The sequence below is a fragment of the Neomonachus schauinslandi genome, chromosome 16 (assembly GCF_002201575.2).
Source record: "Neomonachus schauinslandi chromosome 16, ASM220157v2, whole genome shotgun sequence".
NCBI lineage: Eukaryota > Metazoa > Chordata > Mammalia > Carnivora > Phocidae > Neomonachus > Neomonachus schauinslandi.
Genome location: NC_058418.1, coordinates 32,968,539 through 32,983,641, shown reverse-complemented (window position 1 = coordinate 32,983,641; position 15,103 = coordinate 32,968,539). Strand labels below are relative to the sequence as shown.

At 57.1% G+C, this 15,103-nt stretch overlaps 1 protein-coding gene across 1 annotated transcript in view; it reads left to right on the top strand.

Annotated features, from left to right (window-relative positions):
* Nucleotides 1-15,103, top strand: part of CNGB1 (cyclic nucleotide gated channel subunit beta 1) — a 70,581-nt gene that overhangs the window by 10,281 nt on the left and 45,197 nt on the right. Inside the window, exons 4-15 of the mRNA XM_021704369.2 lie at nt 1,902-1,959; nt 2,253-2,325; nt 3,133-3,253; nt 3,343-3,385; nt 3,584-3,620; nt 5,225-5,300; nt 5,587-5,626; nt 6,003-6,162; nt 6,959-7,034; nt 8,500-8,536; nt 14,016-14,175; nt 14,958-15,038. Of these exons, the coding sequence (XP_021560044.1) occupies nt 1,902-1,959; nt 2,253-2,325; nt 3,133-3,253; nt 3,343-3,385; nt 3,584-3,620; nt 5,225-5,300; nt 5,587-5,626; nt 6,003-6,162; nt 6,959-7,034; nt 8,500-8,536; nt 14,016-14,175; nt 14,958-15,038 (962 nt within the window). The remainder of the gene's footprint in view (nt 1-1,901; nt 1,960-2,252; nt 2,326-3,132; nt 3,254-3,342; nt 3,386-3,583; nt 3,621-5,224; nt 5,301-5,586; nt 5,627-6,002; nt 6,163-6,958; nt 7,035-8,499; nt 8,537-14,015; nt 14,176-14,957; nt 15,039-15,103) is intronic.

Genomic DNA, 15,103 nt, shown 5'->3' with positions numbered 1-15,103 from the left:
GAGGCTGAGGGAGGGCGTGCGGGCCTAGCGGCTCAGGGGATTCTCAGCGTGGGTCAGCTGCCCCCCAGGGACCTTCCATGGGGGGGACTCCAGCTCATCCAAACTTGCCAGTTCTGCATCCCATCCATTCAGGAGCCTGATGACAACTAATCCAGAAGCTCAATTACACAGATTTGATTTAGGTTCTAATTGATGCCAGGCCCGGGTGCTGTGCTGGGAGCATGATGGTGAATAAGGCATCGCCCCCAGGGCTTAGCAGACAAGTACCGGCCAGGTCATTCTACCAGCAGACAGGGGTGATGAGGAAATGCAGGGACCTCCAACACTGGGCTCAGCTCTACCCTCCCGGGAGGGCCAAACAAGTGTATCAGACAGAACTATGGGAGCTCGGAGGAGGGAGAGAATCATCTTAAGTTTGGAGAGTGGGAGCTGGTGGGGGAGTGCCTCCCAGACACGGTGGGCTGGGCCCGGTGTTACTGGAGATGAAGCAGTGGGGCGTGCCTGGCAGAGGAAGGGCGAGTCCTGGGCAGCGAGGGCACGTTCAGGAAACAATGACTACCCCGGTATGGGGTTTGTGTGCATAGTGTTCGCATGCGCACACATGTGTGCACGTATGTGCATGCCCTGGGTCCTTAGTGGTATGTCTGCATGTGCATACGCAGTAGCAAACTGTGTGCATGCAAACACACACGGTTTGCATGCATGTGTGTGCATGCACATACACATACATGTACATGCGTGTGCACACATGCATTGGTGTCCCTGTAGTTCCATGTACATGTGGGGCATGCTGTGTGTGTGTGTATGCAAATGTTTCTGAGTCTGTGAATGTATTCATGTGTTTGTGCGTGCACATGTTTGTGTATCTGTGCATGTAAGTGTGTATTGACACACTTGTATGTGTCTGCATGTTTGTGTATGTACATATTTTGGACATCCGTGCGTGTCTGCTCATCGGTGCATGTTCGCATGCAGAACTGCGTGTGCAGGCGTACATGCATATGTATGTTCGTCTATGTGTGTGCTCGTGTGTTGATGCACACATGAAAGGATGTGCTCGTGAATACGTGTGTGTCAGTGTGTGTGTACGTGTGTGTATGTCTATGTGAGGGAGCATATATATGCGCGTGTGTGTACACGCAGGCATCTGTATGTATATGCAAGTGTGTGTGTGCATATGCACACGTTTGTGTGTGTCTGATACTTGCAGGTATCTGCATGTGTACATCTGCATGTGTGCACATGTCCGTATGAATACGTCTGCATGTGCCCGTGTGCACACGCACGTGTGGTGGGGTGTGCATGCACAAGCAAGTGCATGCACATGTGTTTTGTGTCTTGCACGTACACATGCACGGGTGGGCATACACTTGGTTTCTGTCTGTTTATGTGTGTACACACCATCTCCGGGTTACTGCACATGTGTACGCGTGCATGCACGCGTCTGTGCGTATGGGGAAATTTACGTGAGCTCGTACACGTCACGCTGAGCGTGCACGTACACACACGTGTGCGCACGTGGCAGGAGCGGTAGGTGCTGCGCTGAATGCCCTCCCAGCTGCTGGAGGGGGATGGAAGGTCTGGCCCAGAGGAGAGGGAGAGCTCTGGCGGGGGCTAGGTGTGGGGGGTCCTCTCACCTCCCTCTCCCCGTCAGTTTGCTCCAGTCTTCCTCCCTGTTCTCAGCCCACTGGAGTGGGGCAGTTTCCTGGGGGATGTGATAGGCCCAGGGGCTACCTTGGTGGGGGGGGTGGTGAGGGCCCAACCCTGGAGGAAGGTTGTCAGAACAGAGCTGCTTGGTCCTGTGGGGTGAGGGGGTCCGTCGCAGGTGGGTCAGGCGCTGCCCCTGCCTGAACCAGGCTGGGCTCACTGAGGGCTTACGTGGTCCTGCTTGAACCTTTCAGCCACCTGAAGAGCCGTTGGAGGGGAAGGAATTGGCTGCAGCTGACCCAGACCCTCAGGGTGAGTGCCGGAAGCCCAGGTTGGCGGGCAGGGTGCCGGGGAGGAGTGTGTTCCCCTCAGGACCTTGCCGCGTCCACAGGCTGGCGGGCCCATTTCACAGACAAGAAACTGAGGCTCAGAGAAGTTGAGGCCTGGGCTCCTGGGGAATTTTTAGCTGAGCTGAGCTGGAACCCTGGCCTTCTGACTCCCTTGGGGCTCTCCCCTTGCCCCTGCCTCTGCCTTGACTTTCCTAGCAGGGTAGAAATGGGCAACTCTGAGGTTCCAGATCTAAAGTAGGAGGGACTCTTTTCCAGAAATCGGGGAGGCTGTCCCTACTCTGCCTACATCCCTCCAGGCCCAGGTCGCCGTGGTTTCCGAAGTGAACAGGTACTACACCACCTTCCCCTCTCCGGGGGCCAGCCCCCCTACCCCCCAAAACTAGGGAGCCACTTGGGGGTGGGGACTAGTCTTGCTCTCAGGTCGCTAGTCGTTCACAGACAACTGCCCAGATGCCCAGAACATCCTGGGAACTGGCTGAAGGGAGCCTCATGCAATGGACAGGGATCTCCTGGGCCAAATGGACAATGGGACCAAGAGAAACAGCGAGTAGGGGCCAGAGTGTTCTCAGTGCTTGGGAGAAATGCAGATCCAGAGTGGCCAGAGCTTCCCATTTTCCTAACTGAGCCAGAAATCCAGACTTTTAGATGACATCTCAAAGTTGGCTCATTTTAGACCATTAGTGCTTATCCAAGTGAGCCTACCTGTGGGGGGCTAGCCTCAGGCAGTGAGTCTGTGACCCTCCCATTGAGGCTGCCCAGCCTCAGCCACAAGGCAACACCCCACAGGAAACCCTCAACCCTTCTGGAGCACAGGATGTGTGCCAAGTATAAGAGGGGACCCCTGGAGCCAGGCTCAGGGGGAAGCAGGATGCTTCCCTGGCTGCTTTATACCCAGCATCTGATGGGGGTAGGCTCAGGATAGCCCTGGACATACCTGGCCTCTCCAAGGGTCGGTGTTCCCCATTTTCCAGAGTTGAACACAAGACTCGGGGGGAAAGTGGCATATCTGAAGTCTCACAGTGGGGAGATAGACGTTTGGGATTCAAACCGATTTCTTTAGGACACTGGGGAGGGCCCCCTTGGACCAGGGAGGGGCTGGGGACCTTGCGGGTGAGTCTGTATCTCTGTCCCTCAGCAGTTCCAGCGGGTGGGTGCTGAGCTGGCTCAAGAAGGGCATGGAGAAGGTCATCCCACAGCCCGTCCCCAGCAGCGGGCCAGCCCAGAGCACTGCTGCCGGCTCCGAGGCCCCTGCTCAGGTACTTCCGGGGCCGGGAGCCGAGGTGGGCGGGGTGGGAGGCCATTGCATCTGGGCTCTCTGTCCTCATCTGCCCATCTGTCCTGGCAGGCAGGAGCACAGACGTCTGGGCAGTGCAGCACTGGGGGCTCAGGTAAGGCCAGGAGGCAGGACCGCTTCTCGGGGATGGGACTGGGGGAGCTTGGGATGGGCCCTGCCCCTGCAGAGAGCCCACAGGCGGGGGACTCTCATCAGACTGGCCCCGGATTCCAGGCTGGGTTTGAGTGAGGCTGACCGGAGGAGGGGGTCCAGGCGGGCTTCTTGCTGCTGACCACCCTCCTCTCTCCTGCAGGTGGACTCGGGGAGGCCCCTGGGGCCCAGGACACCAGGTGAGTCCTCATCCCTGAGCACTGGTTTGGGAACCATGTGTAGTGTGTGAGGTGGGGGAGCAGTGTGCCCAGAGCTGAGGGTCTTGGGTTCAGAAGCAGGTTCCACTACCACCTCAGTGTGTGACATTGGACTTGCCTCTCATCTCTTCTGGACCTCCCTGTTCTCATCCATAAAATGGAGCCAAGGGGCCCTGTGCGTCCCATGGTTTGTTGTGCTGATTTCTGGGAGATCCCAGAAGCAATAGCTTCGGACTTCTCAGACTTGACCAAGGTGGGCAGCTGCCTTGCCAGGGAGGGAAGCAAGCTGGGTGAGAGCTATGGCAAACAGGGGAGCCCACGTCCTTGTCCAGGAGGGTCCCTGCTCAGCTCCTGCTGCCTCTGCCTCAGAGGAGTTCAGGCCCAAAGTGGCCAATCCTCCAGTTTTTCAAGAGAAGCTAGAAATTTAGGTTTTTATGTAATCCTTGATTTTTAGCTGTTGCCAACTAATTGAAAAGTTTTTTGAACCCTGTGGACCCCCAAAATAAGCCCAAGCCTCCAGTTTGCAGTCTCTGCTTTCATCTTTATTCACCCCATTCATTCCTGCCTTCCCTTATTCATTCGTTAGACTGTTGGGTTCTTGAGGGCAGAGGTTTTTGTCTCATCGCTGTTGAACCCCCAGCGCCCAGCACAGTGCCTGTCATAAGGAGAGGACTCAGCATGGAAGGGATGAATGAATGAACATACTCTATTCATTCACTCATTGTTCTAGCTCACAGTCTATTTCTTTTTGTCCCCTGGAGGCAAATCCCCAGAGGATTTGCCAGCTTTCTTTTGGGCCAAACCTGGGGGGATGGGTTCCCCTGGGAACATGGAGCTTCCCTGAAGACGGAGGGGCTGCCTGGAGGCCATATGGATCTGGGACCCATTTGCCCCAGGACCAGCTATGTAATTTGCGGGGCCCAGTGCAAAATTAAAAGGCAGGACTCCTTTAAAAAAATTAATAAGAGTTTGGGGTGCCTGGGTGGCAGAGTCGGTTGAGCATCCAACTCTTAGTTTTGGCTCAGGTCGTGATCTCAGGGTTGTAGGATCGAGCCGTGCGTTAGGCTCCACACTTAGAGGGGAGTTTGCTTGAGAGTCTCTCTCCTTCTGCCTCTGCCCCTCATGCTTATGCTCTCTCTCTCTCTCTCTCAAATAAATAAATAAATAAAACTTTTAAAAAAATTTAAGATTGTGATAAGAGTGTGAAACCCAAACTGGGCCCTTCTAAGTATCAGGCCCTGTGTGACTGCCCTGCTCCCAGACCCATGGAGCCAGACCCTGTCTGGGCCAGACACGGGGAGCCCCCCATGCTGCATTCACGTTCCCAGGCAGCCCCTATTCCTCACCTGCTGCCCAGGTGGCCAGGGCTGGGCCTGTAGTTCTGGGCCTGGTCCAGCCATGGGTCAGAATTTGAGGCTGGCCGAAGTTTCCCCCTTACCTGAGGCCCTTCCAGAGTATCCAGTACAAGGTCTCCACTATGCACAATGGGACCAGAGGTGAGGAGGGGCTGGTTGAAGCCTGGGACTCCAACAGACGTTCAGGTCAGTGTGACTAGGCTGTTCCACTGACCGCTGGCCCCTTTGCAGGTCTGGGCCCTGGCTGCTCAGGTGGCTTGAGCAGAATCTGGAGAAAGTGCTGCCTCAGCCCCCAGAAACCTCCAAGGTAAGTTGAGGGAAAGGGGAAGAAGGCAGATGACCACCTGGGAGGCTTTTGGGGGCCCCAGGAAGGACCCAGCAGGCTATCCCCACCCCCTGGGACACATAGAGGGGGTATTCTCCTCCCTGGAGGGTTCTTGATGGAGAGGAGTGACTGCAAAAAGTAAGGGGGTTCATAGGGACAGATGAAGCCCCCTGTCACCTGCCCCACCTGCCCTGGGCACAGCCGGCCAGGGGAGGGAATGCACAGGGCTCGCTTTGTTCCATGACCCCACTCCCTGTTTCTGCTCTAGGACTGGAGAGATGAGCCTACAGATGCTGCCTTGGGCCCAGGTACAGGGAGGGGACCTGGGAATGGTCACAGGCTAGGCTGGGGGTGCAACTGGGGCCTGAGGGATCCTGGGGGAGGACCTTAGCCGTCACCCAGGCTCACCGGGAGTGGGCTGTTGTGGTGGGCCTTGGAACCCCTCCCCAGTCCAGGTTGGAAAGCCAGTGGTGTGGGACGGTCTTGTGAGGTCTTAGATAAGCGCCTTGAGCTTCCTGGGTCTCGATTCCATGTCTGTCTGATGAGAGGGGTTGTTGGAGTGGGCTCAAGGGGCTCCCTACTCAGTCATGTGTTGGCGCCTCGAATCTGGCCCCCAGTGCCCATGAGGGGTCGCATGGAGCCCTGCCTTGTCCTCTTTAGACTCTTGCTCTCCCCGCTGCGTAGAGCCCCCAGAACCCACCTTGGAAACGGAGACTGTGCTGCAGGCCCCGGAGAGCCCCTGCCTCCCCACGACTGGCCCCCTGGAAGCCAAGGAGGAGCTGACCTCAGAACCCCAGCCCAGCTCCCAGGCTTCCTCCCTGCTGCCCCCCGGCGACCCCGCCAGGTGAGCTCCCCAAATGCTACACCTTTCCTGGGGAGCAGGATCAGTACTTTGCCCCAGCCCCACACCCAACACTTCACCAAGCTAGTTTTTTTAAAATTAAACATATGCCCCCAGGGGAAATTTAAAGGGATTCCCAGTGGCCCTTCCCCGGGCAGCCCCGTCAGCCACTGTCCCCCCACGTGTTCTGTATGCACACACGAGCCGGGGAATCCATTTCTCCTTTAGCCAAACACATGTATCAGACAACAGCAAGATCTCTATATTGCTCCGCAGCTTGCTTTTTTCACCAAAAAGTGTCTCTTAGAGGTGGTTTTATACACATGGCCCTGCTTCATTCTTTCAGCAGCTGCCGAGTGCCCCATGATGTGGCTGCACCAGCTTTTCCTTAGCCATCTGCTGGCCATTTAGGTTCGTTTCTACTCTTGCTATGCTCGGTGGCCTTGTGCAGTAAATCTGTGGGGGTAAATCCGAGGAACTGGAGTTGCTGAGCCAAAAGATGCTGCCTTAAAAATCAGGATACGTGTCCCCATAATGCTCCTGGCCTGGCAATGTGGGAGAGACCTGCATGCACCTCCAGGGTTGGGGGGCCGCTGAGCTACCTGCTGGGGTCTGAGCGGTACCCAGAGGTTGGCCTAGGGAGGCCAGGGAGGAGGGCAATGGTCTTTGAGGCTGGAGACCTGGGTTCTGGTCTGCCTTCCGGTGGGCTTGCTGTCTGCCGTGGGAGGGACCTGACTCTGGTCTCAGTTTCCCCACAAGCCCCGCCGCTTAGACATGGCCTGTTCTCTCCCACATGCAGGTTGATGGCTTGGCTCCTGCACAGGCTGGAGATGGCCTTGCCGCAGCCCGTGCTCCACGGGAAGGCTGGGGAGCAGGTCTGTGCTGGGCTGGGGGAGTGGGGCATTGGTCTTGGAGCTCAGACAAGGATGGGTGGTCTGGGGGCAGAGCACAGAAGGAAGAAGGGAGCCTGTCGTGGGAGCATAGCCTGCTCATCTGCTCAGCTCACACTTCTTCCACACACTCTCTGAGGCACCTTGGCCACAGGGCTGCATGGGCTTGTTAACCGGGGGTCACAGTCAGTGGGGGAGATGCTTCCATGGAGGGAAGAGAGGATGTGGGGTGCAGAGGAGGAGCTCCCCAGGAGCATGAAGGAAGGCTTCCTGACGGAGGTGGCTTGCAAGCTGAGGCCTGAGGGAGAAGTAGGATGGGGGTGGGTAAAAGTGAAGGGGGGTGGTATAGGAAGAGCCCTTCAGGCAAAGGATCAGCATATGCAAAGGCCCAGAGATAAGAGAGGCCTGGAATGTTCTGGAAAGAAGTGGGTCTTGCAGGAAAGCAGAGGGCCCTGTGTGCATTTCTGAGAACCTAGAACTCCAGCAAGGGTGGGTGAGGGAGCAAGACCTCTGTCACCTCTTTCTCTCCTCCAAGAACCTGGCACCTGGGGGTGCCTGGGTGGCTTATTTGGTTTAGTGGCCAACTCTTGATTTCGGCTGGGGTCATGATCTCAGGGTCATGGGATTGAGCCCCACTTCACTTCGGGCTCTGAGCTCAGCAGGTAGTCTGCTTCAGATTCTCTCTCTCCCTCCCCCCTGCTCATGCTCTCTCTAAATAAATAAATAAATAAAATCTTTATAAAAAAAAAAGAAAAAAGGACCTGGCACCTGGCCGTTCTCCCTTGGAGACAACTGTATATCTTGACAGTAGCACCTGGAACTGGGAGGCGGGAGGCCTGGGGCCCAGTCCTGGCTGCAACAGGAGGTGGACAAGAAGCCTCAGGGCCGCCTTCTCTGCAGGCCGAGCCCTCAGGCTCTGTGTCCAAGTGGCCTCTGCGGGTGGCAGAGGAAACGCAGCTTTGGAGTTTTCCAAGACGAGGAAAGGGGGGCCTGGTGGCAGGAACACTGTGTCCATGAACATGCCCTCACAGAGGGGAGGGGCTCCTGAGGACGCGGCTGGGGCAGGGGAAGGTGTGGTGCTGGTGGGGAGAGGCCTCGCCTGCAGACAGAGCTTTGAGGCAACCCCCCAGGAAGGCTGGGAGGAGGTTTTCCCCACACAGAGAGTGCTAGGTAGGCAGGCCTCTCAGGCAGGGGGCCCAGCCCAGGCAGAGGAGCTGGGTGGGGGGGACCCAGTGGTGATCCAGGGAGCGGAGAGCCTGGAGCAGGGGGTAAGCTCTGAGGCAGGAGGGGAGAAACAGGCCAGAGAGGAGCTGAGAGCAACGGGACCTTCTGTGGGTGTCCTGGTAGGTGATGAGGAAAACCCTCTTGCCTCTGTGTGTGCTGGGGGGGGGGGGGGGGGGCAGGGAGGCTGGTGAGGAGACACGTCATTTCCCCCTTTTTCCCCATGCAGGAGCCTGACTCCCCTGGAACATGTGACGTGCAGACGAGTAAGTGACAACTTAGTGAGTCCTCATGGGCATCTCGGGGAGGGTTGCTTGGTCTGAGCGCACAGTGGGTCGGTCCCTGGCCAGGCCTGGACTTGCTTGGGGGGTTCAGTCAGGGCCTCCTGACCTGGAGCTGAGAGAGCCCATGCCCTGCAGACTTCCCCTCAGGTCAGCCTGGCCCAGGGCCAGATGGTGGCTGGAGGCCCCTCCTAGGGGCTAAGGAGAGACGTGGTGGGGGACCAGGCTTGCAGAGAAAACAGTTCTGAGGCCAAGTTGGATGGACCCCCTTCCTCTGGGAGCACCCAGAGAGAGCCCCCCACTGCTTCCCTGGGCCAGTGGGTTGGGCTAAGCAGAGTCCCTGGGTGAGGGGGGAGGGGAGAGGCATGGGGTTTCCCCGGGGGAACTAGGTCCCATAAACTCTGGCTTTCTTGAGCCAGGAGGGTTCCCCTCATCTATGGGTGGGATGGGGAGCTATGTGCTGCCTTTTATCCTAGCCGCGCACTAGTATCAGAGGACGGACGGAGGCCGGGAGGGGAAGGCCAGGGTCCCAAATCTGCCCTCCCTTCATTTCATGGCCTCAGGAAAAGCATGTGGCATGCAGGGCTTTTATTCATTCACAGAGGTCACAGAGGGCCTGCTATGTGCCAGGCCTGTGATACGTTCTAGAAGTGAGCGGAGCAGAGTTCAGGGCCTGTGGGCGGTGGCCCTACTCCACCCTGGACATGGGCCCTCAGACCCTGGGCCTTAGGTGTCCTCCGGCTGTCCACCGTAGCTCCACTAGGCTGATGGTGGTCTTGTCAAGTGCCCTGCGGGTGAGGATGGCCACCGCAGCCTGGAGCGCAGCCGGGCCGGCCACCGCGGAGCTGGGGTCTGGCCGCAGGGCCGCGGAGCCGCGGGAAGAGATGGGATTTGTATGATGCTGAGATGTTGTGGGGGGCAGGCCTCAGTGCAGGGCTTGCTTGCTCTCGTGGAGACCCTGCGTAGAGCAGTGAGCCCCATATGGCTGTTGGGGCTGGCAGAAACACAGGGATGTGCCCAAGGTCACAGAACGAGTTGTCACAGTGTGGCAACGAGCATCCATGTGGCCTGGTAGCCATTGTGGAGAAAACGTTCCCTGGAGCAGGGGCTCCGGAGAGCTCTAAAGACGGAAGCCCTGGCCCCCTCTACTCCTCCTCTCTGCTCCCCTGGAAGGAGTTCGGGTGCTCAGGCAGCTGTCGACGGGGCCTCCCTGCGAGCGCGGAGCATGTGGGGCGTGGGTGGGCGCGGGGCTCCAGGGCCAGGAACCCTGTGTGTTGGCGCCCCAGGGCTGCCGGAGTAAAGGACCGCAAACCCGGCGCCTGCAAACAGCAGAAACGCATTCTCCCACCGCTCAGGACCCAGAGGCCTAAACTCGAAGCCTTGGCTGGGTTGGTTCCTGCTGCCCTGGGGAGAAACCATCCCGGGCCTCTCTCCTGGCTTCTGGTGGCAATGCTCCGTGTCCTACTGGCTTCTGGCTGGCCTCTGCTCTCTGCCTTTTCCTATCTGTCCAATCTCCTCTCCTTTCTCTTGTAAGGACCCCAGCCAGGGATGTAAGGCCCACCCTAAATCCAGGCTGAGCTCATCTTGAGATGCTTAACTAATGACATCTGCAAAGACCCTGTCTCTAAACGAGGTCACCTTCACATGTCACAGGGAGTAGGACTGAATATATGTTTTTTGGGGGGACACTGTTCAACCCATGCTACAGGATGAGCCCAAGGGGCTGGGGGCCGAGTGCCCTCCCCGGCTGCCGGCTCTGCCCCCAGCCTCCCTGCCCATTCCCTCACTCACGTACCTGCTCATTCATTCCCTCCGCCTGCCCACCCAGCCCCCCACCTTTCTGTCTTGTTTCAGGCGTGGCGGCAGCGGGTGGCCTCTGAAACAAGACAGAAGGGGTCCTGGGAGAGCGCAGATGGACAAACGGATGGATGGATGGAAGGAAAGAAGGGTGCCCTGAAGACCTGCAGGGGAGGGGAAGAGGAGGCTGTCGACCCCGCACCCTGCTTGAACAGTGACCCCCCGGCTGCTCCCCACGCTCTCAGGCAAGGCGAGGGGAGCCAGTCCCAGAGCCGCCTCTCCGAGACAAAGGCCGGCCCCTTTCCACGGAAGCAAGGAGAAGGATGGCCAAGGGCAGCCGGTGGGATTCAGGCTAGACAGCAGGAGGACTTCCTACCAGAAGGCTGTGGGAAAGCCCGCGGAGGACTCTCTTTGAGAGGTCGCTGGCACAGCCTTCAGCGTGGGTCCGGGCACCCAGCTGGTGCCCCCACGGGACACACTTTTTCCCAGCAGAGGATCCCCTTAGGCTTGGCTGTGTTCTCTCCCTCGAAGAGTTGGAGTCCACCAGTGGACAGCAACACATGCCTTTGCTGACATTAAAAAGCATAAATTGGCACATCACAGCTGTGATTGCATGATGTCCTTGCTTCGGGTGAAGCTAATATGAGTACTCAGGTTCGAAAGATGTGCGGGTTAATGTGGCAGGTGGTGCAGGGGGAGCAGGGAGGAGGAGTTTGCTAGGGATCCCGAGCCGGTTGCCCTGGGCCCTAGCGGGTTCACAGATGTCTATGTTTGTGGCACGGAAGGATTTTCAATTATTAGAATTAGTTGCCAACATCTAAAAATCAGGTGGCGTTGCAGAGGAAAAGTCTGGTTTCTCTCAAAAACGGGGACTATCCAGCTATGATGGACCCGCACCATGCAGCTGCCTCCGGACGGCGGGGAGCACGCTCCCCCTCACCACATACACTGTCTCCCTGGCCACACGGGCCTTTGACTTGGAGACCCCTGAGGTCCCAAACTGGCGGCGAGGGGAGGGCAATGCGGGAGAGGGAATAAAGTGAGCAAATGCCTGGAGGTGGGAGAAGGAGAGTGGTGGGTACTTCCGTGAATCCTGAGTTCTTGACGCAGAAGGTAAAACTAGAAAAGCTGGGCCCTGATTTTAGGGGACTAGGTTGTAGGCATTGGGGAGCCTTTGAAGGTGGTTGAGCAGGGGAAGGACTTCACAGAGACTACTCTGAGGCTGAGCAAGTGTTGGAGGCAGAGGAAGCAATCGAAGCAAAGGTTCTTGATCTTTGGGCCACATCCAAAGCATCTAGGACCCAGGCCTGCCAGAGAGGATAAGCCAGAGCTTGGGCTTTGCCAGCAACCCAGGCCTTGGCCTAAGATCCATGCCCCCAGCCTCCCTGTTTGCTGATCCTGGGAACAGGAGCTCCTTCCCCAGATGCACCTGATGACCTGCACTGCTGGAATCAGAACCCTATTCAGTTGCCCTGAGGGACATCCGAGGCTGGCAGAGAGGATGCTGGCCAGGAGGTGGTGTGCCAATGAGGGACTTCAGGAGCAAAGTTTCAGCCCAGGATGGAGCAGGAGTTTCCCCATGGGAGCTTGAGCACCCACAGTGCTTCGGTGGCCCCATCTGTGACCCAAGGGTGGGGCCCTGGAAAAGCCAGGAGAGCTATGAATCAATCGGATGCCTACAGAGAGGGTCTTGGAACCCCGCCCCTGGGTCAGCATGGCAGAGAACCCTGTGCCCGCCCCTCCTGCCCAGTGCCGTGGCCACCGTCCTCTTCCCAGAGCCACAGAATCTTTGGCTATAACATGGGGACAGTATAGGGCACAGCCATGGAAGGAGGAAAATCTTGTAAAATGCTTACTCACTAAAGAGTACCCAAAAAGAAAGGGTTGAAAAAGAAAGCAAGGATGTAAACAAAGATGGCATTGACTCTTCAGACCCCAAATGCTGGGCTCATCCAGTGCCCGTTACGGAGAGGCCCCCATGCCAGGGAGACACTCATGGGACATGTTTATCGCCTGGGATAGCACACCAGGGAATCGGCAGTCAGGAGACTTGGCAATGCCTCTGATATCCCGTGTGGCCTTGGACAAGTCACTCAGCCTCTCGGAGCTGGCCCTGTGGTTTATCAAATGGTGAGAGTACTGTTCTCCCCATGCAGGGTTGCTGTGAAAGCTAATGAGCTCACAGGCCAGAGGTTGTCCTGTCCCCTGGATGTTCCCTGCTATGTCAGGTGGGGACTTGCACCCCAAGTGGCTGCTCAAGGCAGAGATGCTGCACCATGACCGGACGATGTTCTAGAATGACGTGTATGGTGTGCCTCCCACTGGATTCAGGGCCACGCTTGGAAGACCCTCCCTGGTCAGACCCCAGGGGTGTTTGTCGGGCTGGAGGAGCCAGGACCAGCATGGAAAAGGCTAGTTAGTTCAAGATGTGTGGCTGGGGGGTGGGGGGGACTCTCCTGGAGGGCAGGCTGACCCTTCCTCTGTGAGGCAGGATAATGTCTGTACTTGGGAGCTGGAGGTGGGAGCAGGAGGATGCCCCTCTCAGAAAGCAGACAACCCTGAGCCGGGCACAGGAGAAGCACCCTGCAAAGGAAGGTGTTAACCTGGGTCTCAGTTTGCTCGTCTGTAAAATGGGGAATAACATAAAAGAGGGAAAATAAAATGGGGAGTAACAATTATTCCCAACTCAAAAGGTTGGTGTGAGGACTCATTGAGTTAATCCATGTATGTCACTAAGTACAGGGCCAGGCACATAGTAAGTGCTCAATAAATGTAGCTGCCATTATATTATTATTATTATTATTATTTCTACACCATGAGCAATAATTCCCAGTCACAGAATAAGGTGTGAGACCAACTCCCATTTAAAGTCGCTGTTCATAATTTCATGCTTGGTTGAAGGGCCAGCCAAGACCTGGAGCTTTTTGGGAATGCCTGGGATCCAGGCGAATCTCCCCACTTCCCCCCTTTCTCTTGCTTGTCGGGGGGCTTAGGTTCCTGATGAGACTCCCCTATGCCCACTTCTGGCGAGCTCACAGCCCCACACTGTTTGCATTGTCAGGGACCTGGGTACATGGAGAAATAGTGAAAATGACCAATTCCTATCTGAAGGTTGGACCACCTCTACCAGAAAGTCAATCCCCTTAGAAGCTGGAGCCTCTAGGCCCAGGAGGGAAAGACTCCTGGAAGCGGGAGCTGAGGTTAGGAGCATGTAGTATGCTGTCACCAGTGGGCGGCATCTAGAGAACAGGCCGGAGGCAGGCTCTCTCTGCATCCCCCGGGACAGTCCAGGCCACCTTGCACCTGCACGTGCCAAGGCGGACCCCGAGCCTGGATCTTTCATATCACCTGCAATGCTGTGGTTCTGCTTTTGCACAAAACTCCAAGAAGGAGGCCCAAGGGGACACAGAGGCTAACCGTAATTGAAGCTCTATCTCAAGAGGAAAAAGAGGGGGAAGACGGCTGGAAGGAGACAAGGTGAATGATCATGCGCTTCAGCCTGTCACTTTAGCACTGGTCTGGTTGCTGAGGTTCCCCGGATAATGGTGTTGTTTCTGCTGCTTGGCTGAGAGCTGGCTCATGGCGGTTGATGGCCAAGGCCCCCCATGCGGTCCCTGGGACTCAGAGGCCCAAGCCCACTCTCCCCCGCGCCCTGTGTCCCCTGCAGTCTGCATCCTCCCCGGAGGCCAAGAGGAGCCTGATCTCATCCTAGAAGAGGTTGACCCTCACTGGGAGGAGGACGAGCATCAGGACGGTGGCATCAGCCCGCAGGGCTCAGAGGCAGCTCCAGCTTATGAAGAGGAGAACGAGGCTGTGGAGATGCCCAGGTGGGAGCCAGAGAAAGCCCCGGAAAAAATGATTGGGGAGATGACAGGCACACGGTAGAGAATCCCAAAGGTACCAAAGGCCATAGAACAGGATTCAAACCTGCCTCCACTCCTTCTCCTAGCTGCACTTTGCTCTATTCTTTCAACAATATACCTTGAGTTCTTTCCACCTTCAGTGCATAGAGAGATCTTCCATTGTGTGAATGTGCCAGAATTGATCTAATCTGCCCACTGTGGGTGGACATTTATGATTCTGAAATTGTGTTATAGACAATTTTGCAGCACTCTGGCACGGATGTCCTTACACAGCCACGTGAGTAGGTGTGCAGGAGAAATTTCCAGAAGGGGGGCTACAGGGTCATGGGTCACTGGAACATGTGACAGTGGTAATGATTGCCCACTTGCCCTCCATAGGGACATCACCATCTTTGTTCCCACTAGTGATCTTGGCAATAGCCTCTCAAGCTGGGAGGTCTCAGGTCCTCAGGCCCATGGCCTACGTTGTAAAGGTGGGGAAACTGAGGCCCAGAGAGGCTCAGGGGCTGACCCAGGGTTGCCACTAGGACGGCGGGGGCTGGGCCGGGCCCCTGGTGCCGTGAAGAGGCCTTGCTGCCGGAGGGAGCCCAAGGCTGCTCAGGTGGGGTTCCCCGGGTCAAGTCGTGGTTGAGAAGTTCAGCTCTGGTGTCAGGGGTTGCAGGACATCTTCCTGAAAATGGGGACAGGAGCTGGACTCGGGGCGGAGCTGTAGGTGGGCTTACTTCCTGCTTCTGACCTCAACTCAGGGAACTGCCCCGGATTCAAGAGGAGAGAGAAGCTGAGGAGGAGGATGGAGAGGAGGAGGAGGAAGAAGAGGAGAAGCCAAAGTAAGGCGCTGTGTGTTCTCCGTCTTCCCCCCAAGGATGACCTGGGGAGGGGTTACGGTGAGGGG